At 40.7% G+C, this 27,887-nt stretch overlaps 2 protein-coding genes across 8 annotated transcripts in view; one reads left to right on the top strand and one right to left on the bottom strand.

Moving 5' to 3' along the window:
- HEATR5B (HEAT repeat containing 5B) overlaps positions 1-11,565 on the bottom strand; it is a 93,087-nt gene extending 81,522 nt beyond the window's left edge. Inside the window, exons 1-5 of one of the 4 annotated variants that reach the window (XM_007167161.2) lie at positions 11,494-11,565; positions 10,463-10,610; positions 6,197-6,408; positions 2,591-2,699; positions 852-1,001 (exon numbers count right to left, since the gene is read on the bottom strand). In XM_007167161.2, coding sequence (XP_007167223.2) covers positions 852-1,001; positions 2,591-2,699; positions 6,197-6,408; positions 10,463-10,588 — 597 coding nt within the window. In that variant the 5' untranslated portion in view covers positions 10,589-10,610; positions 11,494-11,565. Of the gene's footprint in view, positions 1-851; positions 1,002-2,590; positions 2,700-6,196; positions 6,409-10,462; positions 10,611-10,735; positions 10,960-11,035; positions 11,185-11,493 lie in introns of those variants that run through there. The other 3 variants (XM_007167162.3, XM_007167160.2, XM_007167163.2) reach the window with 3 other exon arrangements.
- Positions 11,566-11,638: 73 nt separating this feature from the next.
- GPATCH11 (G-patch domain containing 11) lies at positions 11,639-27,739 on the top strand. Of its 4 annotated transcripts, none has more exons than XR_009009878.1 (10): positions 11,639-11,797; positions 16,025-16,096; positions 17,380-17,606; positions 18,435-18,476; positions 19,557-19,677; positions 19,799-19,889; positions 21,914-22,030; positions 22,941-23,022; positions 23,733-24,282; positions 25,837-27,739. XR_009009878.1 is itself a non-coding variant. In XM_057557966.1 (10 exons), the coding sequence occupies exons 2-9, from the start codon at positions 16,038-16,040 to the stop codon at positions 23,786-23,788; spliced, it is 795 nt and encodes a 264-aa protein (XP_057413949.1). In that variant the 5' UTR covers positions 11,639-11,797; positions 16,025-16,037; the 3' UTR covers positions 23,789-23,821; positions 25,837-27,739. The 4 variants fall into 4 exon arrangements, 3 of the variants coding, with proteins under 3 accessions (XP_057413949.1, XP_007167221.2, XP_028018234.2); XM_057557966.1 differs by having other exon boundaries at positions 23,733-23,821; XM_007167159.2 differs by having other exon boundaries at positions 23,733-27,739.
- The last annotated feature ends 148 nt before the right edge of the window (positions 27,740-27,887 follow it).

Here is a 27,887-nt window from a genome sequence, read left to right as displayed (position 1 = left end):
GGAAGATCCCACATGCCGCGGAGCAACTAAGCCCGTGAGCCACAATTACTGAGCCTGCGCGTCTGGAGCCTGTGCTCTGCAACAAGAGGCCGCGACAGTGAGAGGCCCGCGCACCGCGATGAAGAGTGGCCCCCGCTTGCCGCAACTGGAGAAAGCCCTCGCACAGAAACGAAGACCCAACACAGCCATAAATAAATAAATAAATAAATAAATAAAATTAAAAAAAAAAAAAAAAGCCACAACGAGATACCTGTACATATCTGTAAGAGTGGCTAAAATTAAAAAGACTGGCAATACCAAATGTTGGTGAGACGTGGAGAACGTGGAACTCTCATAGTACTTTGGAAAACAGTGGCAATTTCTCCAAAACTTAAATGTAAATCTAAAATATGATCCAGCCATTCCACTCCTAGGTATTTACCCAAGTGAAAGGAAAGCATGTGTCGATAACAAAAACTAGTACACAGATGTTCACAGCAGCTTTTTTTGTAATATCCAAAACTGGAAGCAACCCAAATGTCCATAATAGGCAAAGGAATCCACCAATTGCGGCATAGCCATACAATGAAATACTACTCAGCAATAACAAGGAATGAACTATTGATACATGTAACAACACTGAGAAATCTCAAAATAATTATGCTGCATGAAAGAAGCCAGGCAAAAAGAAAAAAAAAAGCACATACCACCTGATTCCATTTTGTATATAATTCTAGAAAATGAAATGAAACTAATCCATGGGAACCAAAATCATGCCATCTTATTTTGAAACTTTCAAAGAAAAAAAAAATCATTGACTGTTTCAGAGCAAGCAGGATAAGGAGCAACATTATAAATAGCCGAGTACTAACCTTGGCAACTGCACATCGAACAGCCATTGACCTGTCAGTTAAGAGAGACCTGGCATTCTTGTAAATATCACGATGACAGGAAGCTGCTGCACCACCCAGTCCATTCAGAACTTTCTGTAGACTCATTAAGATTTCACTTCGCCCTTGAGACTAGAAAAGAACATAAAGCAAATTCTACATTTAAATAAGAAGGTACCAAAAGACAAAAGTTCTCTGGGCCTAATGGTCTTACCTCTAAACGTAAATAGTAAGTAATGAAAAATAAAAAAGTATTTTAGAACGTGTTCGAAAGGTAAAAATAATTATTAACTTCAACAAAATAATTATTTGAGAAATTAGGTTACAGTAAGTAAACATATTCTTATGTTTCCATGATCTGTTGAAGTGCAAATAATGAGAACATGACAAATTCAAAAGCTTCAATATAATACCTCAAGGATCCAAGCTTTCAGAATGTGAAAAGTTAAGTAAAAAGTACTTAAGAATATAAACCATCTAAAAGAGGAAGAAAACATCCAACACATTTTAAAAACTTCTCACAGAGATATTCCAAACTATCAACTTCTTGAGACTACTTTGAACTCTTGTTTTTATACTCTTACTGTGCTTGATTCATATGTCTGATAGTATACTTATTCAAACATAGATTTCTTTCACTAGACTGTAAGCTAGTGGTCAGGGAGTAGTGGTTAGGGAGTAGAGGTCAGGGAGTAGATCTTATTCATCTTTATATGTCTAATGCCTGAGAATATGTCCTCAATTCCTGCTTAATAAATTAATAGACAAAGAATTCCCAGAAGAGGTGTTGTCCAAGAAATCTTTAGCTTTCCTAGACAAAGAATTAGACTATGAGACCAGTGCTTGGTCTATTTTTAGTTAACCCCAAATGAACAAGGAATTTTCAGAAGTAATACCAAACTGACATGACAAAACAGAACTATTTTGACTTCATATTAGTTGCTGTGGATTGAATACTGTCCCACCAAAAGATGAGTTCAAGTCCTATGCCCTGTTACCTGTGAACATGACTTTATTTGGAAATAAGGTCTTTGCAGATGAAATCAAGTAAAGATGAGGTCATACTATATTAGGGTGGACCCTAATCCTTATGACAGAAGAATATGGTATCCTTATAATAGACTGGTATCCTTATAATAGAAGAATTTGGACACAAAACACAGATGCATAGGGAGAACACCATATGACAATGGAGACAGAAATTGGAGAGATACATCTGCAAACCAAGGAATACCACCAAAGCCAAGGGCTGTCAGCAACAACCAGAAGCTAAGAAGGCATGGAAGGACTATTCCCAAGAGCTATCAGAGGAAGCACGGCCCTGCTGATACCTGATTTCAGACTTTTAGCTTCCAGAATTGTGAGACAATAAATTTCTGTTATTTTAACCCACCCAGTCTGTGGTAATTTATTATGGCAGCCGTAGGAAACTAATACATTAGCTATGGCACAAAAAATAATATGGCAGTACAAAAATATCCCTAGGGCTAAATAAAATAATACATAAACCTATTCTTTGTCAAGGTAAAGTATTCTTTCCCTTCTCCCTGAAATATGAGGTAATGTACGTTAAAACAAGGGGCAAGTAATAATTTTAAATTACCCTCTTGCTAAGCAATATAAGTACTACAGTGACAGAAAAAAGGCAACATATATTTTTAACTAATATCTAACTCCCACCACAAGCAAAACATTTAAATGATACTTGTTGTAAAACTTACCTCTGCACTTTTCAGAGATTTCAAAAGATTATTTACTGTTTCTGGAAATGCACTGCCTAACATTCTCCCCATTTTTTCATAAAATGCTCCAACACAAGCCACTGCAGCCCTGTAAGAAGTGACATTTTCACCAGTCACTGTTCAGATTAATAATTTTATAATATTTTTCTTATTTTCAGAAATCAATTTGTATTTGTGCAGGACACTTTTGGCCACAAATCCTTAATTTTCAACTTTCAAGAACACCTTGTTGATTCTTGGCTATCATCAAAAAGTCTACAAATAATAAATGCTGGAGATGGTGTGGAGAAAAGGGAACCCTCCTACACTGTTGGTGGGAATGTAAATTGGTGCAGCCACTATGGAAAACCGTATGGAGATTCCTTAAAAAACTAAAAATATAGCTACCACATGATCCAGCAATCCCATTCCTGGGCATATATCCTGAAAAGATGAAAACTCTTAACTCGAAAAGACAGAGGCACCCAATGTTCGTAGCAACACTATTTATAATGGCCAAGACATGGAAACAACCTAAGTGCCCATCAACAGATGACTGGTTTAAGAAGATGTGGTGTAAATATACAATGGAATACTACTCATCCATAAAAAAGAATGCAATATTGCCATTTGCAATAACATGGATGAACCTAGAGAATATCATATTAAGTGAAGTAAGTCAGACAAAGATAAATATTATATGGTATTACTTATACATGGAATCTAAAAAATAATACAAATGAACGCAATAGACAAAACAGAAACAGACTCACAGACACAGAAAACAAACTTGGTTACCAAAGGGAGAAAAGGGGGGAGGGATAAATTAGGAGTATGGGATTAGCAGATACAAACTACTATACATAAAATAGATAAGCAACAAGGATTTACTGTACAGCACAGGGAACTATATTCAATATCTTGTAATAACCTATAATGGAAGATAATCTGAAAACTATATATACATATAAAACTGACTCACTTTGCTGTATACCTGAAACTAACACAATATCATAAATCAACTATATTTCAATTTAAAAAAATTTAAAAAAAAGAACACCTTGTTTATTCTGTATAATTGTAACAGATACTATGGATAATCAAATTGTATTCTTGTTAGGAAAATAAGAGAATAAACATATATTTACATAACAAATCATACCCATCCTTTGGAAAGAAACCCAACCTTTCCTTTTGAGGACTTTCCAAATTATGTCCATCCACAATGATCCCTCTCTTCTCTCATTATATGTAAAATGTCAACCACTCATTCTGACAAAATTATATTGTTTCCTGTGTTGTAACTTGACCATTTATATGTCTATATCTTATCCTGCCCTGCCAACGGAAATGTAAAGTTCAGAAACAGAGGAAGGTTATACATTTTTGTATTGCTCACAGTGTCTGCCTCTTAATATATAAGTAATAATAAGCAATTACTTGTAAAATTTAATCTAAATGGGTTTAACAGAACACCTGACTACATAGAAGAAGAAATGTAACAGCAGCCCATCTCTTCCCATGGTAGGGAAATCACCCTACCATCACTCATGTAAACAGTAAATAAGTGAATAGCTCTGAGCTTAGCTTAGAGGCAGGAGCTGGGCATAAAGGTGTATCCTCTGGAGTTTGGCAGATCTGTACCTAAATCCTAGAACCTGTCACACAATAGCTATGTGTCCTGGGCAAGTTACTCTGAGGCTGAGAGAGATTAAATATAGTTTACTATCGTACAAGCAATTAACAGTAGAATCAGGGAATCTACCTTCACTTCTTTGACTCCAAATCCCATGCTTTTTTCAATACTCTATAGGCTGATAACAAAGCTAAAAATAACTGAGGTCACATGCCAGAATATAATAGTGAATTCCTAATTAGAACCCATGAATCCACTGGAAATACGTATGAATAATATGTAATATGTAATAAAGTCTACTTAGCCAGAACTATAAAATTACATGTGGATTTGCCAAGTGGTAGAGAACTAAATCACAAAACTATTAACATAGCTTCAAACTCCAAAATAATATGGAAAACACTAATACACTCTAATCTCTTCTAAAACTTTTGAGAGCTACATCTATCCCAAACAACACAAAACTTAATCACAACATATCTATGAAGTTGAAAACAGACCTAAAAATCAATGTCTGGGTTCAGAATAATTTCTCCATTTCCTCTAAGCTATTATACTGGCCCTGGCTCCTTGAATGTTGGTGTTCTAAAGTTGTATCCTTGGTACCTTCTCTTCTCACACAGTATTATGATACTCTTCCTAGGTAACTTTATCCATACCAAAGGGTTCAGCCTACTCTAAAATCTTCATTCTCTACTCACCAAAATGACATTCTCAGCTCAGGTCTCTGAAATCCAGACCAGGATTTCCAACTGCTTACTACACATTGTCACTTGGATATTCCCACCTGGATTCCAAATTCAGCATGCCAGAATTGGACTCATCATTTTCCCAACTTATTCCCCCCACTATTTTGTATCTTTCTGTAAGCACTGTAAATAAGGTATAAATAAGCCACTTCCGTTTCCAATTATCAGTTTCCTTTGTCTAGAAAATAGGTTGGCAAACCACAGCCTGCAGGCCAAATCTGGCCCATCATCCAGCCTGCCACCTGTTGTTGTAAATAGTTTTATTGGTACACAGCTGTACTCATTTATTTACATACCGTCTATGGCAGAGTTGAGTAGTTGCAACAGAGATGATACCCCACAAAGCCAAAGCTATTTACTATCTGGCCCTTTCCATAAAATTTGCCAGTCCATGACCTGTCACATCCATCTTCCCCTTTTCCCATCTTAACCCCTTACTTGACTCACTTCCATATTTCCTTCCTGGAGGGTTGATCTTCTTTGGCTGATGCTTCTTTGAGAAGGCTTTGTTGACATTGCTCTCCCCTCACACCACAGCTAAGTTTATTCAGGTGTTACTTTCCCACCCACAGCACTCCTCACTGTACTATAATAACTCCTGATTTTCTTATTTGACTCTTTCACAGGATGCATCCCTATGCCATTATCCTCAAGACTTGCTCTGAAAACGTCTGCCCTTGACCCAGACCACAGGTATGGGCTTGAAATTGGGTCAAGCCCTTAATTTAGGAGTCAGCAAACTTGCAGGCAAAATGGTCTCCGTCTCAGGTACTCAGTTCTGCCATTAAGCGTGAAAGCAGCCACCGCCTAAATGAAGGAGCATGTCTGTATTCTAATAAACTTTATTTACAAAATAGGTGGCAAGCTGGATTTGGCCTGTGGGCTATAGTTTGCCCATTCCTGCCTCAATCTCATCACCTAGAAAATCTTTACTTTTCTTTCCATCCCAGCCAAGAATATTATCTCCTCCCAAAATTACCAAAAACCCCTGTGCAAATTGCTGACATCATACCAATTCTCTGTAGTTTGCTAAAAGTCCCAGGGGCAATGGAGCATATGTTGAAATAGAACCCCTTTCCCAGACCTACTTAGAGCTTTTATTGTCAGCAGCATGCCTCAGGTTCCATCTACACAGGGGTCTTTATGATCAGCAGGCCCTTATTAAGATAAATTACTCTGAAAAAACAAGTTTCAAGGGTCACTCTCAAAGTAAGTACTTACAATTTTGTTGGTAAGTAGGCTGCAGTGTCATCTTTATTTCTGATAATGTCATTACATTTATCAAGTGTTTGAAAAACAGTGAAAGTATCTCCAATGCTATAAAGGGCTGCAAGATTTTTAGCTAACAATTTTCGCGTAGGTGGTCCAGGTGAACTACTTATTAATCCAGTTAATTGTTCAACAAGTTTTTTCTGTTTTTCCTTTACATCAGTCTGTTATAAAAAAATTAAAAACATCATCAGTTTTTTTCTTATACATAATTTTGTTACCTTTTAGTGAAAATTTAAAAATACTTAACAGTTAAGGCATTCTAATAATTAAAATCTATATTACATTAGGCATAAAACCATAAATGAGAATTTTCAAGATAAGGAAGAGTTCAGTAAAAAATGAACCATTCGGGCTTCCCTGGTGGCGCAGTGGTTGAGAATCTGCCTGCTAATGCAGGAGACACGGGTTCGAGCCCTGGTCTGGGAGGATCCCACATGCCGCGGAGCGGCTGGGCCCGTGAGCCACGGCTGCTGAGCCTGCGCTTCTGGAGCCTGTGCCCCGCGACGGGAGGGGCCGCGATAGTGAAAGGCCCGCGCACCGCGATGAAGAGCGGTCCCCGCACCGCGATGAAGAGTGGCCCCCACTTGCCGCAACTGGAGAAAGCCCTCGCACGAACCAAAGACCCAGCACAGCCAAAAGTGAATAAATAAATAAATAAATAAATAAATAAAAATTTAAAAAAAAAAAAAAATGAACCATTCTTTCCTAGATTAAATATTCTCCTCATTCTCCTCCAATTCCAAAAAATTAGCTGCCAATATAAGTGACTACTCTAAAACAAAAACAAACAAAAAAAAAGTGACTACTCTATATCCAAAAAGTTTCCATGCTGACTTATTAAAAAATAAAACCAACAGTCACTCAAAGGATGTAAAATATTGGGTTTATGGACAATTGACATCTTAGAACTCAGCTAGGGTCCCCTATAAAAGCAAAGTCAGTAGCTCATGAAGTTATAGGTCAGTAAAGGAAACCAAAAGAAACTCTGAAGATCTCTAGGCAACAGAATATTCAGATCTACTCATAATCAATGCTGAGAATTCATCCATCCATTAAAGAAATACTTACTGCGCACTTATATGCCATGCACTATTCTAGGTACTGGGGTGCAAGAGTGATTACAATAGACAGTCTCTGCCCTCATGAAGTTTACATTCTAGTGAGGAGAAACAGAGTTTACCAAATAAACAAATGAATACTGTGAGTTCTTCCTGTTGTATACAGATTAGTAAGAAAAAGGCATCTCTGAAAAGAAGTGAAGACGTGAGTTATGCAGATATCTGGGAGAAGAACATTCCAGGAAGGGAACAAGTACAAGGGCCTTGAGGTGGGAGCATGCTCAGCATGCTTGAGGACAGCAAGAAGCCAGTGTGGCCGGAGCAAAATAAGACAGAGGAAGTAGCAGGAGATGAAGTCAGAACGATAGAAGGGAGCAGGTCATGCAATGCCTCATACACCATTGTAAGAACTTTATACTTTATTCTCAGTGAGAGTCTGAGGCAGAGGAGGGACACGATTAAATGCTTTAACAGGGTCATTCTGACTACTGAGCTGAGGATACTCTACAAGGTACATGGCTGGAAGCACGGTGAGCACTTAAGAAGTTGCGGCAATAATCCAACAAGAAATGAGGGTGGTAACAATGGAAATAATGAGAAGTAACTGAATTCTGGATATATTTAGGGGAGAGAACCAATATGATTTGCTGATAAATAGGATGTGGAGTTTGAGAAAAAGAAGGAAGTGAAGAATTGCTCTAAGATTTATGACCTGAGCAACCAGAAGGATTATACGGTCATTTCCTGAGATAGAAAGCACTGGGGAAAGGACAGGTTTGAGACAGTGAAATCGAGAACTTAGTTTTAAATATGTTAACTTTGAGATGCTGTTTAGATATTCAAGAGAAAGAGGTGGAGTAGCTAGTTGGATATCTGGGAATCATTACTACAAAGATGGTAGTAAAAATCATGAGATTAGATGATATCACTGAAGGAATAAGATGTGTTTTTTTAAAAAAATAAAAATAAAAAAAAGAGTGCCCAGGACTGAGAAAGAGCCAGCAAAAGAGAATGAGGAGTAACTAGTGAAGCAGGAGTAGAACTAAAAGCAAATAGTGTCTTGGGAACCACAAACAGGAAAAACTTCACCCCAACTGTGCATCAACAGTAATGATAACAATTTATTTTTTAATTTGGGTGAAGGGTGTACAGATGTTCATATTATTATGCTTCATAATTTGGATATACTTTTTATATACTCTTTTGTATTTTTCAATTTCACAACAAAAAAAGATATTTTGTGCTTTAAGATAGAGGATCAGCTATGTCAAAAGCTGCTGACGGCTCCATTAAAACAGAATACTGACCGTTGGTTTGGGCAATACAAGATCTGTTTCAGTGTAATGGAGGCAAAAAATATCCAGCTGGAGTGGGTTTAAGAGAAAATAGAAACTTCTAGTTAAAGACTGTAAATGAATCCATGCATTAACTCTGTCTCTGTCTCTCCAGAAACTAAAAGTATACTAAAGGGCAACCAAAAAAAAAAAAAAAAAAAAAAGAACCAATATAAAAGGGCAAAGAAAACAGAAAAAGAATCAATGTAAAATATAGAAGCCAGGTATCCCCATTATGGAAACTTAAGAAAAGCCCCAACTTCCAACACAGGACCCCTGAAAAGCTCATGTTTGTTCGTTGTTGCTCTTGTTTTGAGGCCCCAAATGCTTATAGAAGAGACAGTCAAGTTGTGCCTAGAAATGGAAGGAATGGTTGAGAGTCTATTTAAGAAGCTGTAAGACTCCCACATCTCTCTCCTCCATCCTGAACTTAGTGAGCTCGGGCACAGCTGTGGGCTGGGAAAACTGCACTGAAAACAGGGGGATTAAGTAAAAGTTTAGACACTGAATGTTGAAGTCCCCAGCCTTCTCCCCCGAATCCTCAAACCTTGGCAGCTAGTCATATACCTTAGGACATTAGAGTAAAAAAGTCTCTTATAGGGAATGACTAGCTCAGAAAAACCTAAAGGGGTTCCTCAAAGAATTGGACTAGTCTATGGCGAAGCACACTTCACCCTGACCAGAAAACTTTTACTACTCACTCAAAATTTGGACAGCCAAATTTTCCTCAAATGTTTGAGGAAAGCATCTAATTTTAAAGACAGAAAATAGGGGCTTCCCTGGTGGCGCAGTGGTTGAGAATCTGCCTGCCAATGCAGGGGACACGGGTTCGAGCCCTGGTCTGGGAGGATCCCACATGCCGCAGAGCAACTAGGCCCGTGAGCCACAATTACTGAGCCTGCGCGTCTGGAGCCTGCGCTCCGCAACAAGAGAGGCCGCGATAGTGAGAGGCCTGCGCGCCGCGATGAAGAGTGGTCCCCACTTGCCACAACTAGAGAAAGCCCTCGCACAGAAACGAAGACCCAACACAGCCATAAATAAATAAAAAATAAAAAAAAATAAAAAAAAAAAAATTAAAGACAGAAAATAAACACACAAATAATGAAAAGTAACTTGGGTGTAAAGATTGTGAAGGAAAAAGAAAGAAAAGCCTATTATTAACTCTTCAGAGAGACAAGTGAAGATACTGGAATTGCTACACAGCACTGAGGGACCACTTGATGTTGGAGATAATGAATTTAAAGTGAAAGCACCCAGGACTTCCCTGGTGGCGCAGTGGTTAAGAAACTGCCTGCCAATGCAGGGGACACGGGTTTGAGCCCCGGTCCAGGAAGATCCCCCATGCCGCGGAGCAACTAAGCCCGTGCGCCACAACTACTGAGCCTGTGCTCTAGAGCTCGCATGTCACAACTACTGAAGCCTGCGCACCTAGAGCCCGTGCTCTGCAACAAGAGAAGCCACCTCAATGAGAAGCCCGCACAAGACCCAACGCAACCAAATATAAAAATTAAAAATAAATAAATTTATTTTTTTAAAAAAAGTGACAGCAGTCATATAATCATGTTTTTCTCCACTCACATTCAGAAGTCCAGGTAGAAACATTAAGTCTCTATCCAGGCAATAAGCTGGATTTAAAAGAGGTTTGGGTTTTGCCACAGGATAGAAAAGGACAGACAAGAAATTCTTACTACAGTACATTGTAATATTCTCAAGTTCCACAAATGACCCACAACCTCCAAAACATAATGTGTTTTCTTACAAATCATGTACACATAATAGTCTTTATATATGTTAACCCAACTAGAAAAAAAGTAATACCATACCTTGTTGGCAGCAACTAAGACTTTATCAAGAAATCGCAACCATTCAAAGATAAAAACTGGTCTCTTCGCTTCAGTGATCTGAGCCAAAGCTTCTTCATTTAGTAATAAACTGTGGGCTAACTCCATGACTGAAGTTTTAATTTCACACCTTAAATAAACAATTTTAAAATACTTGTAAGAACTTGTTAATGTTAAAAGTCAAACTTAACAAATGTAATCACTAAGAAATGAAAAATAAGGCTTTACTTCTCATTTCATTTGGAGGAAACTTACATAACTTCCTTGAGGCAAAACCTGAGAACCTAATTTTAAAGGATAAGAGTGCAAAAAAAAAACCAAGTCATGCTTGGTGAGGAAGAATGAATAATGGGTTCAAAGGAAAATTAAAATAAATATTGCAAATAAGGCATTATTCCAGAAAAAAAATGCCTAGCGAAAACACGTCATTAACCCATTCCATAAACGGGAAAACTGAAGCACCGAGATCAAACCCCAGCAGGGCCTGACAACCCATCCTCCTTTTTCCTCTTCCACTGCTCGGTGCACAGCACCCTTCCGCTTCCCCTGCTGCACCTGCCCCAGGAGGAGGTCAAAACGTCCCAGGAGAGATCCCACACTGGAAGGCTCCGAGAGTCTTCCTACGGGGATGAGGTGGCGGCGGGAGGCCAGGTCCCCGCGGCCGAAGCTTCAGCGACAACGCCGGGCGGTCCAGGAACGCAGCAGGCAGAGGCCGCGCGCGCTGCAGGTCCGGGTAAACCCGGCTATTTGGAGGAAGGCAGCGAAGCGCCGGGCCCGAGGCCGTCTCAGGCCTTTGCCGGGTCACCCGGGCTGTCAACCCCAGGAGGCGGCGACTCGGAACCAAGTCCGGCGCCTGAAAAGGGCAAATATTCATTACGAACTCGAATTCCGTCCCCAGCCCTCTGATAACCTAGTGGGGGCCCTGGGGTGTGCGTGCGTGTGTGTGTGTGTGTGCGTGTGTGTGTGTGTGTGTGTCAACGTGCACGCTATGGCGGCGGACGGGTCGGCCTCACCTCCTAGTCTGGCAGGGGTAGACGAGCTGAGCTCCGGGGATAGAAGCAGCCGCCAAGGGACCCGGATGCCCCGCCTGCTGCACTTCTGCCAGCCGGAAGCGCGAGGAGAGCGCGTGCGCGGAAGGCTGATCCTGCGCAAGCGCACTTAACCACCTCCGCCTGGCCCCGCCTGCCTCCGGTTTCCAATTGACACTGGCCGCGGAAACTCTGGTGGAAGTGAAGGCCCAGAGATCCGGCGCAGGTTGGTGAGCGTCTGCGCAGCGCTAGCTTTCGCGAGCTGGTCTGGGGAGAGTAGAGCTGCCAGGTAAGGAGCTGTGAGCGCCTGGTGGAATGATGAAGGGCGGTGATCTGTGCACTGGCTGTGACTACCCGTCACACCATCACCAATGTTCCCACCCGTGAGTGGTCGCGTCTGTGGCACGCTTGCACCTGGGAGGGCCGCGAGAGGGAAGGGATCTGCGGCCCCTGAGAGGAGTGTTTGGGTCTGACGCGCTTCTTGTCACCTTTCTACTGTACATCCAACTACTTAGTCCATCTCTCCACTTGGATGTGTAATGGGACTGACTCTCAGTACATGTGAAGCAGCACTATTTTCTTTTTATTTGGAGTATAATTGCTTTACAATGGTGTGTTAGTTTCTGCTTTATAACAAAGTGAATCAGTTATACATATACATATGTTACTCAGCCTGTGCTCTAGAGCCCGCGAGCCACAACTACTGAGCCCACGCGCCACAAAAACAAGAGGGAAGAAATATGAAGCAGCACTCTTATTGCCACCTCCCTGCCCACTATCTGCCAAAAAACAAAACAAAAACAAAACCTGATGCTACAGTCTAACCGCTCTCAAAAAATGGTAACTCCATTCTTCCAGGTATTCAGACCAAAAGCCTTGAAGTAATAATGCTTGACATCGATCTTTCCCACACCACCGCCAATCCAGCAGCAAATCCCGTTACCTCTATCTTCAGAATATACCCAGAATCCGATCATTTCTCACCACTTACACTGCTGTCACTGTGATCCAAGCCACCGTCATTCTGCCAGGATTATCGCCTTGTGAAGTTTATCCTTATCCTTATGGGAACAGATGATGCTAAAGTATATTGTACCCATAAAAAGGGGGTTTAAAAAACCTGTAACCCCTCTGCATAGCACTTTAGAGCTAAATAGGTCCCTTAAAAATAATAGAATCCTATTTGCAGTAAATGAGCTCTGAGACCTGGATTTTTTGTGGTGTTGAGCAAGTCATTTAGCCATACTCTTTTTTTTTTTTTTTTTTAACCACTTACTTTTTTTTTTTTTTTTAATGAGGATCTTGAATCAGATGCGTATGTTTGATTGATTGATTGATTGATTGATTGATTTTGGCTGTGTTGGGTCTTCGTTTCTGTGCGAGGGCTTTCTCCAGTTGTGGCAAGCGGGGGCCACTCTTCATCGCGATGCGCGGGCCTCTCACCGTCGCGGCCTCTCTCGTTGCGGAGCACAGGCTCCAGACGCGCAGGCTCAGCAGTTGTGGCTCACGGGCCCAGCCGCTCCGCGGCATGTGGGATCTTCCCAGACCAGGGCTCGAACCCGTGTCCCCTGCATTAGCAGGCAGACTCTCAACCACTGCGCCACCAGGGAAGCCCCATACTGAGTCTTAATTAAAGCAGGACTAACTGTCCATACCTTACAGAGTTGTTAATGGTAATTAAATGGGATAAAAATGTTTGATACACTCGGTAGGTGCTAGATCATTATGTATAAAAATACTATTATTACAAATGAAGAATCTGAGATTTAGAGACGGTGAATTACCACAAGTGCTGGATATAATCTTACATACTTTTAGCTTATTGTATTGTAATAAAAGGAAAATTAGGCAAAACTAAGCTGTAATGTTTAAGGATGCATGTGTGGATGATGAAACCATAAGGAAAAGGAAGTGACTGTAAGGGGTGCGATAGGGTAGGGGACAGGGAGGGCTTCTGGGTGGCTGACAAGGTTCTATCTGCTGATATGGGTGATGATTTCTATTATCTTTTGCTGTAGAACAAATTATTCTAAAGTTTAGCAGCTTGAAATAACTATAATCATTTATTATCTCACAGTTTCTGTAGGTCAGGAGTTTGTTAGTGGTTTGACTTAGCTTGGAATTTAAGAAGTTGTAATGGGGACTTCCCTGGTGGTCCAGTGGTTAAGACTCCGTACTTCCAGTGCAGGGGGCGTGGGTTCGATCCCTGCTCGGGGAACTAAGCTCCCACATGCCGCACCACGCGGCCAAAAAATAATAAATAAATAATCAAAAAATTAAAATTAAAAAAAGAAGTTGTAAGGAAGATGCCAGCCCACAGTGAGCATCTGAAGGCTTGACTGGGGCTGGAGGATCCATTTCCAAGGCGACTCACTCATGTCACTCCCAAGTTTGTGCTGGTTGTCAACAGGAGGCCTCAGTTCCTCCTGTGTGGACACTTCCATAGATCTGCTTAAATATCCTTACTACATAACAGCTGACTTCCTTCAGAGGGAGTGATCTAACTAACTTCAGAGTTAGAGTGATCTAAGAGCTGTAGTGTCTTTTATGACCAAGAAGTCACACTCCACCATTTCTACAACATCCTGTTGGTTACATAAGTCAACCCATTCACTGTGGAAGGATGTTGAAAACCAAGAGGTAAAAATCACTGGGGGCCATCTTGGAGGCTACCACGTGGTTACAAGAGTGTTTGCCTCATCAAAATGCACTAAGCTACACATTTATTTTATGCAGTTTTCTGTATTGATAGATTTACAAGAAGATTTAAAAAAAAATAAGACATGGCGACACAGGAAAAAAGTATTCCATTACTACAAAATCAGAAATATAATTAAAGACCCTGCTTATCCTCATCATAGCTAAACACTGAGGATTTATGATGTTTGGGACACAGTGGAAGGCAGTGGGTATACAGGGGACTTATCTTTTTGGTTTACAGCCTAGTTGGGAAGATATACATTAAAAATATAAAAACCAGTACAGTAATACTGTTTTCATCCAATGTAATTGTCCAGACTCTTGGTTACAGTTGACAGAACCCCTGTTCAAACAAGCTTAAATAATGAGGAAACTTATCAGCCTATGTAGCTGGGAAGAATGGTAGGTCATAGCATTAAAGAAAGAGCTGCAGGAATCAGGGCCTTGGAAACTAGGGTTGGAGACTCATTGCCTTTAGGCCTGTCTCTCTCTGGCTTCATTCTGCAGAACAGGATCTCTTCGAATGGCCAAGAAGATGGCCATCCACAGCCCAGCTTCACATACTTCCAGTTTAGAAACCCCAACAAAGAGAGCTTCTTTCCCCTGCAATCCATATATTCGTATCATTAGGGAAAGAGATGCTTATTTGCCCTGTTTAGGTCATCCCCTCGCCTTTGCTAGGACATAAGATACTATAACTGGCCATCTTGTGCCCAAGAGAGTATATGGTACTAAGATTGCCACCCTCCACTAGAACCACAAGGAGGGCAGAGGGCCGGATTTCCAAAGGGGAGGATGGTGAGCAGGCCAAATCAGCATATGTGCACTGCAACAAGTGACCGCTTTTGTATCCAGCAACTGGACCAGCAGCATTGACAGCACCTGGGTGCCTGTTAGAAGTGCAGAACCTCAAGCTCCAGCTCAGAATCAGACTCTGCATTTTAAGAAGATCCCAGGGCAATTCATATACACAATAAAGTTTGAAGTGTACTTTATAATTACGTGATTTTAACTATTTTGGATAGAAACTGTCCTCAAAAGTGTTTCCACATAAGTGAAGTGTTAACTATATCAAGTTACAAATGAACAGCTTGAACATAAAGTGCTATGGAGAGAGGCCTGAAGTGGTCAGGACAGGCTTTTGTGAAGGAGGGTAGTCTAGGCCTAGGAGGAGGGAACTGTCTGTGGTGTGTTCTGAGGGCAATGAGAGAGACCATGTGGCGTGACTAATGAGTCCTAGAGGAGAGTCAGAGGTCAGATTATGAAGGATGTCTCCGGCTACCATGTGAAAATGATGGTTCCTCCACTGTCCACAGGGTAAAGTTTACTGAAGGATTTGAAACTGGCAAGTAACATGGCCTGACTTATGTTTTTAAAAAACCACTCTGGAGAGGTTCTAGAGGATGGGTTGGAGGAGGAGAGGCCAAAGGCAATGAGACCAATTAGGAAGCAGTTGTAATAGTTCAGGTGAGAAAAAAATGCCTGAACGAAAGCAGTGGTCACAACTATAGGAAAAAATGCCTATGGGGGATAATACGGAGGAAGAGTTGACAGAGGTTTATAAGAGGTCAGGAAGGGGGAGATAGTGGTGACGTTAATTTGGAAATACAAGGATGAAGGAGGTCTTGGGAGGGGGAAGAGAATGAGTTGTTTGGATTGTTGAGTTTGAGAGCTCCACCCAGAAGGATGTCAAAAGGACACTTGAATATGGAGTAGAGCTCTAGAGAAGGGTCATGGCTGGGGATGCATACAGGTTTATTTCCATTTTGGTAAACTGAAAATTAGTAACCGTTACTTTATCCTATTTGATTTGTAGATGGTTTTGCCATATGAAGCTGAACATGGCAGAAGAAGAGGACTATATGTCTGATGCCTTCATTAATGTTCAGTAAGTAAATGTGCACACCCCATGAAATGATATGTGTAAGACATATATGGAGATTTTTCAGCAATGCCATTGATTTTATATATTTTTATTTTTTTATAAATTTGTTTATTTTATTTATGTATTTTTGGCGGTGTTGGGTCTTCGCTGCTGCGCAGCCCCCTTCCAGCTGCAGTAAGCAGGGGCCACTACTCGCCGCAGTTTGTGGGCCTCTCATTGCCGTGGCCTCTCCCGTTTCGGAGCACGGGCTCCAGGTGAGCGGGCTTCAGTAGTTGTGGCATGCAAGCTCCAGAGCACAGGCCCAGCAGCTGTGGTGCACAGGCCCAGTTGCTCTGTGGCATGGGGGATCCAACCGGACCAGGGCTCAAACCCGTGTCCCCTGCATTGGCAGGCGGACTCCCAACCACTGCGCCACCAGGGAAGCCCTAAGCAATGCCACTGATTTTAAAGGTGAGGTTGGAACTTAGTCTTATTGCTTCATGGAAATACTTCCTACATGTCTATAGTACAAAGATACTAGAAATCTCTTCTTCCTTTTTAATGCTAGGTGTTTTTTTCCTGCCCTTGATTCTTTTTATTCCCCTTTTCCAAGGATATTTACTGTTTTACTTCATTTCATCTCATCGCCTCTTAATACCTGCTGTCCAGCTTTGCTTTTTTTTTTTTTTAATTTACAAAGACTCTACTGAGTCAGTTTTTTTGTTTGTTTGTTTGTTTGTTTTAATTTTATTTATGGCTGTGTTGGGTCTTCGTTTCTGTGCGAGGGCTTTCTCTAGTTGCGGCAAGTGGGGGCCACTCTTCATTGCGGTGCGCGGGCCTCTCATTATCGCAGCCTCCCTTGTTGCGGAGCACAGGCTCCAGACGCGCAGGCTCAGTAATTGTGGCTCACGGGCCTAGTTGCTCCGTGGCATGTGGGATCTTCCCAGACCAGGGCTCGAACCCGTGTCCCCTGCATTGGCAGGCAGATTCTCAACCACTGCGCCACCAGGGAAGCCCCCAGCTTTGCTTTTTATTATAGCGAACCTCTTAGAAAAATTAGTCTGAACCTACTATTTCTAATTTCTTCAACTCTGTACTTTTAGTTTCTTACAATATGGTACCAGCCTTCATTATTTTAACTAACACAGTCATTCTCAAAGGACACTGGTTATGTTCTAACAGTGGTGACAACAAAGATGCTCCTAGAGGTAGCACTGAAATATTAAGTAGTGTCAAGTGAGTAAGTGGCAAAGCTATGAGAAACTTTCATGTACTGGTCCAAAATAACCTTTTCCCTCATTCTTCAGAGAAGATATCAGACCAGGCTTGCCAATGCTGAGGCAAATCCGAGAAGCCCGTCGAAAAGAAGAAAAGCAACAGGAAGCTAATTTGAAAAATAAGCAGAAGAGTTTAAAAGAAGAAGAACAAGAGAGACGTGACATTGGATTGAAGAATGCACTAGGCTGTGAAAACAAAGGGTTTGCTTTGCTCCAGAAGATGGGCTATAAAAGTGGTCAGGCCCTCGGCAAAAGTGGTGAGTCACAGCCAGAAATAAACAGTTGTAATTTATTGATGAGTACCAGTGATGACTCGTTTAATCTCTGTCCCTCTACACAGAAATTGAAACAACTTAAGCTTCCTAGGCTCTTATGTTGCTGGCAAGCTTATGGAGAACTTCCATCTTCCTACATCCACCTTAGACATGTGCCATCAAGAGCTGCTTATCTGCCCAGCTCGGCCTCAAAGGCGCTAACAAGTGGGATGGACGAGGCTTACAATGGAGGCAGCAGCTAAGAATGGTGACAAGAGAAGGGTTAAGAAGTACACTGGCCCAAAGGACAGTGAAGCAATATCGGAGATGATGGCAGGACTCTGCCCTGCTTGCTCTGTACCTGTGGCAGCTGCCTGAGTGACCACTCAGCTGGAGAAGCCCAGTTCTCACCTCTCTTTTAGGAATGAGATTGCTTAAGAGATAGAGGCCATATACGTATAGTAGCTTCTGTAAGCTGTTTTTCTCCTCTCCTCTCCTTTATTGTCATTGCTTTGACCTTCACCTCGCAAGGCTTTGCTCTCTCTTGTGGCTGCCACCCTCCTGGATATATATCAGTGTTTTCACTTCTTAAAATCTTTCCTACCTTCAGGTGGCGTTGCAGGCTGTGGATCAGCCTTATTGAGGACTAAGTATTTGAAGGCGAGGGTGGTAGTTGATTGTAGAGTATTGATGTTCAGTTTCAGTTCTGAGTATCATTGAAACTGAAGGGGATAAGTATAGAACATTATAAAGTTGCATACTGCACCTACCTGTAGTTTGAGGAAGAATTTCTAAAGTAGTTTGTGTTTTGTTCTCTTTTTTATTTTTTAGGAGACGGTATTGTTGAACCAATTCCTCTCAATGTCAAAACAGGTATGTAATTATTTTTGAGGCTATTTACCAGTAATAACAACTTACACTTAAATTTAGCACATATATTTGCTTAATAAATACTTTTTTACGGTGGTACTATTACAGTTCTTATCATAAGACACCCTCAGTAAAATGTTTCTTAGTTAAACTTCTAGACCTTTTAAATTTATTTATTTATTTATTTATTTATGGCTGTGTTGGGTCTTCGTTTCTGTGCGAGGGCTTTCTCTAGTTGCGGCGAGCGGGGGCCACTCTTCATCGCGATGCGCGGGCCTCTCACTGTCGTGGCCTCTCTTGTTGTGGAGCACAGGCTCCAGACGCGCAGGCTCAGTAGTTGTGGCTCACGGGCCCAGTTGCTCCGCGGCATGCGGGATCCTCCCAGACCGGGGCTCGAACCCGTGTCCCCTGCATTGGCAGGCAGATTCTCAACCACTGCGCCACCAGGGAAGCCCTAGACCTTTTAAACTAAAAATAAAAGTAAGTTTTAGTCAGTATAAAATAAAATTTTAATCATAAAAATACAGGGGAAAAAGTGTTGTAACCATTAAAAGCACAAAGCTATTTTTGTCCACTGAGTGTCCTAAAAGTATCCTGAGACAGATGTATCCATTAAATGTTTTTCTTAATACTTTGGACAAATTAAAGAGAAAAAAATATATACTTTATTTGTTCACCATATTTATATGTAAGTATGAAAGTTGATACTGTTTTCCCAATTTGAAAAAATGTGTATAGTATTACCATCTTATTAGATCAGACCAATGATCTTTGTAAAAATCAAATTATGTGTTTGGGTTAAAAAAAAATCTCTAGTGTTTTCTCCCGTCCGTCTTATCAAATGATTTTGAGTGGTTGTACTCAAATTAGAATTGCATTTAATCTGTAAGTATTTAGGGAATTCCCTGGCAGTCCAACTGTTAGGACTTGGCGCTTTCACTGCCTAGGGCTCTGGTTCAATCCCTGGTTGGGGAACTAAGATCCCACAAGCCACGAGGTGTGGCCAGAAAAAGAAATTTTAAGTTGTCATGTTTTGAAATATAAAGTCAGTACATTTCTCATCAGTGTGTCCTGTTTGAGCAGGAAAAAGTGGCATTGGTCATGAGGCATTACTAAAACGGAAAGCAGAGGAAAAATTGGAAAGCTATAGAAGAAAGATTCACATGAAAAAACAAGTTGAAGAAAGAGCTGCAGAGCAGTTTCGGTATTTTAGCTGTTTATAGTTTCACCTTTTCTTTATTGCGGTATGTTTTCTGGTACTTGGACATATAAAATGGATAAAGAGAGCACAGACCTCTAATGTACTATTTTTTTCTTTGAATCAGAATGCGACTTAAAAATAAGCAAGATGAAATGAAGCTAGAAGGAGATCTTAGAAGAAGCCAGAGAGCCTGTCAACAATTGGATACTCAGAAGGTAAGCCTTTTACCTGCTTTCAGTTTGGTAAAGTGTTTTGGCACCCAGTGTGATTTGCTGTGTATTTTTATTGTTAAAAAGAGAGAGAGAAAGAGAGAACTCCAAGCCTGGTGTATCTACCCATTAAAGCTTTCATTTAAGATGCACTATTGATCTATGATAACTGATACTCATAATAATGACTTGTTCACTGCAGGAACCTGAGTAGTCTGAATTATCCTCTAAGGGTAAAATACCATTTTTACACTTAACTGTTCTCCACTTATTTGAATATTGATTACTCAGGACTATTATGTGTGGAAATTCTGTTCACCAGGATATTTGGTTAACCAGAATAGCCTATTTTCAGTCCATATCCAATACCGTATGTGTCTCTAACTAGTAAAATCATGGTAGACTACTATCTATTTCAGATTTGAATGGTTCTTAAAATTCAATTTTTGATTTGATTTCATTTCTTTTTTATTTTGATGGTTCAATTACCATCAAAATAAAATAACTTCATTTAAAGTCTCAAAAATGGGGGGCTTCGGACTTCCCTGGTGGTGCAGTGGTTAAGAATCCGCCTGCCAATGCAGGGGACACGGGTTCGAGCCCTGGTCCGGGAAGATCCCACATGCCGCAGAGCAACTAAGCCCATGCGCCACAACTACTGAGCCTGTGCTCTAGAGCCCGTGAGCCACAACTACTGAGCCCGTGTGCTACAACTACTGAAGCCCGTGCGCTCTAGGGCCCGTGCTCCGCAACAAAGAGAAGCCACTGCAATGAGAAGCCCGCGCACCGCAATGAAGAGTAGCCCCGCTCGCTGCAACTAGGGAAAGCCCGCCCGCCGCAACAAAGACCCAACACAGCCATAAATAAATAAATAATTAGATAGATAGATAGATAGATAAAAATGGGGGGCTTCCCTCGTGGCACAGTGGTTAAGAATCCACCTGCCAATGCAGGGGACACGGGTTCGAGCCATGGTCTAGGAAGACCCACATGCCGCAGAGCAACTAAGCCCGTGCGCTGCAACTACTGAGCCTGTGCTCTGCAGCCTGCGAGCCACAACTACTGAGCCCACGTGCCACAACTACTGAAGCCCGTGTGCCTAGAGTCCGTGCTCCTCAACAAGAGAAGCCACTGCAATGAGAAGCCCGTGCACCACAATGAAGAGTAGCCCTGCTTGCCACAACTAGAGAAAGACCGCGCTCAGCAACGAAGACCCAACGCAGCCAAAAATAAATAAATTAAAAAATTAATAAATTTATTTTAAAAATAAATAAATAAAATAAAATAAAGTCCCAAAAATGGGGACTTCCCTGGTGGTGCAACGATTAAGAATCTGCCTGCCATTGCAGGGGACATGGGTTCAATCCCTGGTCCAGGAAGATTCCACATGCTGCGGAGCAACTAAGTCCGTGCGCCACAATTACTAAGCCTGCGCTCTAGAGCCTGCGAGCCACAACTACTGAAGCCCGCATGCCTAGAGTCTGTGCTCCTCAACAAGAGAAGCCACCACAGTGAGAAGCCCTCGCACCGCAACGAAGAGTAGCCCCCACTCGCCACAACTAGAGAAAGCCCACTTGCAGCAACGAAGACCCAATGCAGCCAAAAAAATAAATAAATTTTTAAAAAAAGAATAAAAAAGTTTCCTTCAATTAAAACAAAAAAGTCTCAAGAATGTTTGTAAAATTTCCTTCATATGTAAATAGATTGCTGGAAGCAATCTCTCTTTTCTCTATTTCCATAGCACATTATTTTGAATATGTGTCGTGATACTTAAGATTTCTTCGCTGATGTGTATCATTTTATACCCATTAAGCTACTTATACCCATAGCTTCTTTTCCCTACTAGATTGTCAGCAACTGGGAGGCAGTATTCTAACTGGGTTTTGCATCCCCGTAGTTCATAGTGCTTTACTCTTAAAGCAGCACTCAGTAAATATTTAATTGAGAGAATGAATTCATGTTGACAGGAACATACTTGTGATAGAGTTATGTTTAGCTATGTTTAATTGGGAATAATTCTACATTTTCAGAATATTCAGGTTCCCAGGGAGGCATGGTACTGGTTGAGGCTTGAAGAGGAAACTGAAGAAGAGGAAGAGGAAGAAGAAGAACAAGATGAAGATGAATATAAGAGTGAAGACTTAAGTGTATGTGTTGGCACCAGTTCCGTAAGCCGGCTGTCTCAGCCTTGGCACGATTAACATTTTGAACTGGGCAGTTGTTTGTTGTCGGGGGGCCGTTCTGTGCATTGTGAGATATCTGGGAGCATCTGTGGCCTCCACCCACCAGATGTCCGTTGCACTTCCCCCTTGTGACAACGGAAAATGGCTTCAGACATTACTACGTTTTCCCCCGAGGGGAAAAAATCACCCCTTGAGAACCACTGCATTACAGGTTTATTTCATGAACCCCAAAGCAAAACTTAATATAATTTTCCCCATTAGCTTCAGTCTACCCTCTCACCTCAGTTTTAGTTTGGATGATGGATTAGCTGCAAATGTAACTTATGTTAATTTCTACCTTGTTTCCTGCTGAACTCCTGGAAGTGATTCTGAGTACCTCCCTCCCCCACCCACAAACAAAACAAAGCAAAAAAACACAATTCAAAGGAAGTAGAGATTATTCAAGAAAAGAATACACATTTCTGTGGTTACTTTGTATAAAAGAGTAGTAGGAGACGTTCACAATTTGAAAACCATATGTTCCACTTAACTGGGAGACCATTGATGAGAACTTTAGTGGTAGAGAGAGACAGTTTCACCCAGATTTGTTGAAAGTAGAAGGGGTCTTTAAAGGATGCTGATTCTAATAGAGCCAGCCAAGCTCTATTGTTGAAATGTTAACAAGGGGTCTCCGTTGTGTCTGACAGATGTGAAAATAGGGTAACTGGTAAACTGGGACATGTTCTAATATATTCCGCCCTTGACACCTCTCCTAACTGGTTGAGCGTGTAGTAGAAGACTTAGGGCCTTAGGGTAATTCAGCATGATCTAAGAGACCCGAAAACCAAGATTCTGTTCAATGTGAACTATTAATATGCTTGTATCCTATATCTAGGTACTGGAAAAATTACAAATATTGACTAGTTATTTAAGAGAAGAACATCTGTATTGTATTTGGTGTGGAACAGCCTATGAAGGTAAGAAGATACTTTATACTTTTTAAAAATATTGAATACAAACACTCTTTGATTTTAGCTTTGATTTTTTATGAAAGTCACATTTCCCATAGACAATGGAAATTTTTTTATTCCATCCAAATGGCCATGTTGGATGAATGCTTTAAAGAAATAGTGGACAGAGAAATAATTGAGGGTTGATTAAAGGTGCTTTTAACTTTTCAGAAACTGAATGTGCAGAAGGGAACTTTTCAGTCTTCTATTTCAAAAGAAATAGAGTTTTTAATCACTTGAGGATGTTGAATTTTTTTCATGCTTTATTTTTCATGACTCTTCAGCTACCTGAAAAATATAGTAAATTTTTAGAACGAATTTTTTTGTATTTAGGTAGAATACTGTCCCTGAACCATAAAAATCAGAACATTGAAATCCACTCCATTTTTTTTTTCATTGTAAGGAAAGAAATGGTTTAAAATGTGTCAAATGTCTTAACGGACACAAGTGCTTTCCCTTCTAACACACTTGCCCAAGTCAGCTTTGCTGACTTGAATTTAAGGACTTTGTACATGAGAGGTGAAGAATTTTGGGTTATTGTTGTATCTTTTCCTGGTTTGTTTAGCAGAGTAAGAAGCAAACACAGCTACAAAATACATGTCATGTTGAAATAATTTTCTAGAATAGTATACTATGCAATTTGTATTAATTGTTCCTTTTCCTCACATAAATTACAGATAAAGAAGACCTGTCTTCAAATTGCCCAGGACCAACTTCTGCAGATCATGACTAAGATTATTCTCAATAAAGTAGAAGCTTGGCAAATGTTAGTGTTTCCTAAAGATAGACAGTTGAGCAGTTAGAATTTCCAAATTTTTGATACCAGTAAAGAAAGAGGGCCTTTATATGTTTCATTGTTTTTGTACATTAGAAGTACTTTGTACTTTAGAATATAATTGTTCACTGGCTTCAAAAACATAATGGAAAGCCATTTCAGAACACAATTATTATAGACATGGGCAATTACAATTTATGACTCTTTTGTGACGTTTATGGGATTTAAGGACACCAGCTCTCTTATTCCCTTCGTCACTTTGGAACAAACTGAGAAATAAGACATGGGAGTTGGAGATCAAAATATCAGCTTTATTATCAATGAAATAAAGAGCTAGTTGACTTGTTCTCCAGTCATGCTCCCTGCGAGATCTCCCTGGTTAGAGAGAACTGCCGACCTTGCCTCGGAGGGACAGAGCCCATCTTTGCATTAGGAGACCATTAGCTTTCAAGGTGAGAGAACCAACCCCTCAGGGGTGGGGCCATACATGCTCAGTTCCTTTTCCCAAAATCACTCATCAGATGAGACACCTCTCTGTTGAGACGGAATGAATACAGGTTCACAGAGCTTGTTCCCACGCTTCTCTCTTCCAAGGAGCAAGAAGAAGTTCCCTTCCATCCATGCAAGCAAGAGAAGGAGGGGAAAAGTATTCCCCTCAATAAGAGTAATGTCAGAGGCAAGGTTCCATTAATAGTACTTAATTCTAATCAGTTTTACAAACAAAGTAATTACGATATTCCGTAAAATCGTGAGTTTTCATAGCAATGTGTATATCCATTATAAGTGAACAATTGCCCATTTTGGCTAAAGAAACAATAATTGGGAGTAACCTTAAGTATCAGGTGATCCAACTCCTTAATCCCTTTGACAACATTCCTAGTAGGTGGTAATCCAACCTCTGCCTTCATTTCTCCAGCCACAGAGAGCTCACTGCCTTAAAATGGACCATTGCATTGCTGGGTAGCTCTAAGTCATTTTTAAAGTTATTTTTCTGTCTTAAGCTGAATTCTGCTTCCCTATAATTTAACCAGATATAGCTAAAGACATACCATGTGGCACACCTCTAGAGAGCTCCATCTAAGTTTGGGCATCAAAATCATGAACTTTTTTAAAGTTCACAAGCTCAGGTGCCACCCTGAGTGACTTGATTCAGCTAGTCTAGGATAGTTTCCGGATATCTATCTATTTTAAAGTTCTAAGAATGTATCTGATTATCACCTGTGGATGAGAACTAGTGCTCTAGGTTAAACTAGAGCATGACTGTTCTTTGGATCAAGTTGTGACCTCGTCTGTACAGTTTTACAGCTCACCTTTTAGTAGCATTGAGCAAGAGATCAGCCTCTTCTTTTTATTATAAACAGCATACCTGACAACATAGCAGAAGCTAACCTACACTTGCCCAAATTAAGATAATCAGTAGTATGAGTTGTATTAGCCTCTGACCTAATGTGACCTAGTTCACTTGTTCTCAAGTCTAACTTGGGGAGCTTTAAAAAAAATGATAATACAAAGGTCCCACCTCCAGAGATTCTGATGTAATTGGTCACTGTGGTCTGTGTATCATTACCCTTGATTCTAAAATGCAGCAGAGGGACTTCCTGGTGGCGCAGTGGATAAGACTCCACGCTCCCAATGCAGGGGCCCTGGGTTAGAGCCCTGGACAGGGAACTAGATACCACACACATGCCGCAACTGAGAGTTCACACGCCACAACTAAGGAGCCTGTGTGCCACAACTAAGACCCCATGCAATCAAATAAATAAATAAAAATAAAATGCAGCAGAGCTTGAAAACATAGTTAACTTCTGGGCCTCAGTTCTTCATCTAGAAACTGAATTATGATTTTTATGAATATAAATACATATATAAAATATTGGAGCTTATATATTTGGATAAAACTGCTTGATAGTTACTTTTTTCATTTAAAAAATCGTAACATTGTATTAACAGATAAAACAAAGTATATCTTCTTGGAATTATAGTCACATCCTTTCCTGTCATTTCAGCCAACAAACCAACATTCATTTGGACAGACCCAACGCCATGTGGATAATTTCAGCCAGAATGGAGTTAGGAACTGGCTTCCTTTTCTCCTCTTACTGTAGGGCAAACTGCCCAGTGGCCTAGAGTATTTTGAATATGTCTGTGAACAAATATTCTGTGAATGTAGGAATAACCTTGATGGAACCCATAAGTCCACCAGAGTTGTGGTCTGCATTTCCAGGCCAGAGGCCAGAAATTTACTTGTTGTCATTTACTTTTGTTTATATTGTACTATGTTTATTTTCAGAGTCCTATCTAGAATTTCTAAAATGTTTCATTTTCCTACTTATAAACCCAAAATACTGGAGCTTTTAAAATTCAAAATAAATAGACTTTAATATACTAAATTGGTTTACCATGCCCACCTTTACTTTAAGTGTTATTTATCAACATTTAATTGTTGAAATCTTACAGTGAACATTATTATTATTTAGTATTAGACACATTTTGCAGGATCAGGTATATGAAATTCTTAACACTTTTATTCCCTACTAATTCAAAAGCACTTATAGAGTTCCTGCTTAAATGCAGGGTAATACACTTGCTGCCTTGGGGCAAATCAAAATGAGAGAGCCTGTCTCTGCTTTCCAGAAATTTATAAGGAGGGAGACACCCAGGCAGGAATAACTGAGCTCCAAAGCAAACTGGTAGGTACAATACTGAAGAACTATATAACTGAAGTATTAGGGAGAAGTTTCATTCCGAGTGGGAGATGGTAGAACACTATGGAGGAAGCACTGAATTTGGGCTTTGAACATAACTTTGATATGCAGTTACGAGGAAGGAGTTACAGTATGACCCAGCATTTCCACTCTTAAGTTATACCCAAGAGAAATGGAAACGTGTCCAGATAAAACTCATACACCAATATTCATTGCAACATTATTCATACTAGCCAGAAAGTAGAAACCCAAATGTCCATCAGCTGATGAATAGGTGAATTAAATGTGATATATCCATATAATTGAATATCATTTGGCAATAAAAGGGAAAGGAATTTCCATCCATGCTATACCACAGATGAAAACATACTAAGTGAAAAAGACCACATACTGTATGATTCCATTTAAACAAAATGTCCAGAATAGGCAAGTCTATGGAGATAGAAAGTAGATTAGTGGTTGCCTAGAGTTGGAGGAAGATGAGGAATGGCTGCTAATGGGTACAGGGTTTCTTTTTGGGGTGACAAAAATGTTTTAAAATTGATTGTGGTGATGGTTGCACAACTCTGAATATACTAAACACCATTGAACTGTATACTTTAAGTGGGGTGAATTTTATGGTATGTGAATTGTGTCTCAATAAAGCTGTTATTTAAAAAAAGATTGAAGGGAATTTCACGTAGAAACTGTAGCCGAGAGCCGTTGAGCACAAAAGCCTATTGAGGTGACCCTGAGCAGACCTGTGTGGCTGGGGCCTATTCAGGTAATGCTGAACGTGGGATGCAGAATGGGAGCCCCCAGAGGAGCGCGACCCTGCCAACACTTTGACTTGAGCCCAGTGAAACCCATTTCAGACTTCAGGCCTCCTGAAAGAGAATAAAAATGTGTCATTTGGGCTTCCCTGGTGGCGCGGTGGTTGAGAGTCCGCCTGCCAGTGCGGGGGACACGGGTTCGAGCCCTGGTCTGGGAAGATCCCACATGCCGCGGAGCAACTAAGCCCGTGTGCCACAACTACTGAGCCTGCGCGTCTGGAGCCTGTGCTCCGCAACGGGAGAGGCCGCGACAGTGAGAGGCCCGCGCACCGCGATGAAGAGTGGCCCCCGCTCGCCGCAACTAGAGAAAGCCCTCGCACAGAAGCGAGGACCCAACACAGCCAAAAATGGATAATAAATAAATAAATAAATAAATTTATCTTTAAAAAAAATGTGTCATTTTCAGTCATCAATTTTGTGGTCATTGGTTACAGCAGCCCTAGGAAACTAATACAGGTCTCAATCAAACTGACCCCTCAAGAGCCACACATATTTGAGAGAGATTTGATTTGCCTCAGAGTTTTACCCATTACACGGTTT

Source organism: Balaenoptera acutorostrata, chromosome 12 (genome assembly GCF_949987535.1).
Source record: "Balaenoptera acutorostrata chromosome 12, mBalAcu1.1, whole genome shotgun sequence".
Classification (NCBI taxonomy): Eukaryota; Metazoa; Chordata; class Mammalia; order Artiodactyla; family Balaenopteridae; genus Balaenoptera; species Balaenoptera acutorostrata.
This window is presented reverse-complemented; position numbering and strand designations above follow the sequence as displayed.

Coding starts and splice junctions, on each gene's coding strand:
- GPATCH11 (XM_057557966.1), top strand. CDS start 16,038: ATGAAGCTGAACATGGCAGAAGAAGAGGACTATATGTCTGATGCCTTC. Junction 17,607..18,434: donor TCAGGCCCTCGGCAAAAGTG/GTGAGTCACAGC, acceptor TTTATTTTTTAG/GAGACGGTATTGTTGAACCA. Junction 19,890..21,913: donor AACAATTGGATACTCAGAAG/GTAAGCCTTTTA, acceptor CTACATTTTCAG/AATATTCAGGTTCCCAGGGA.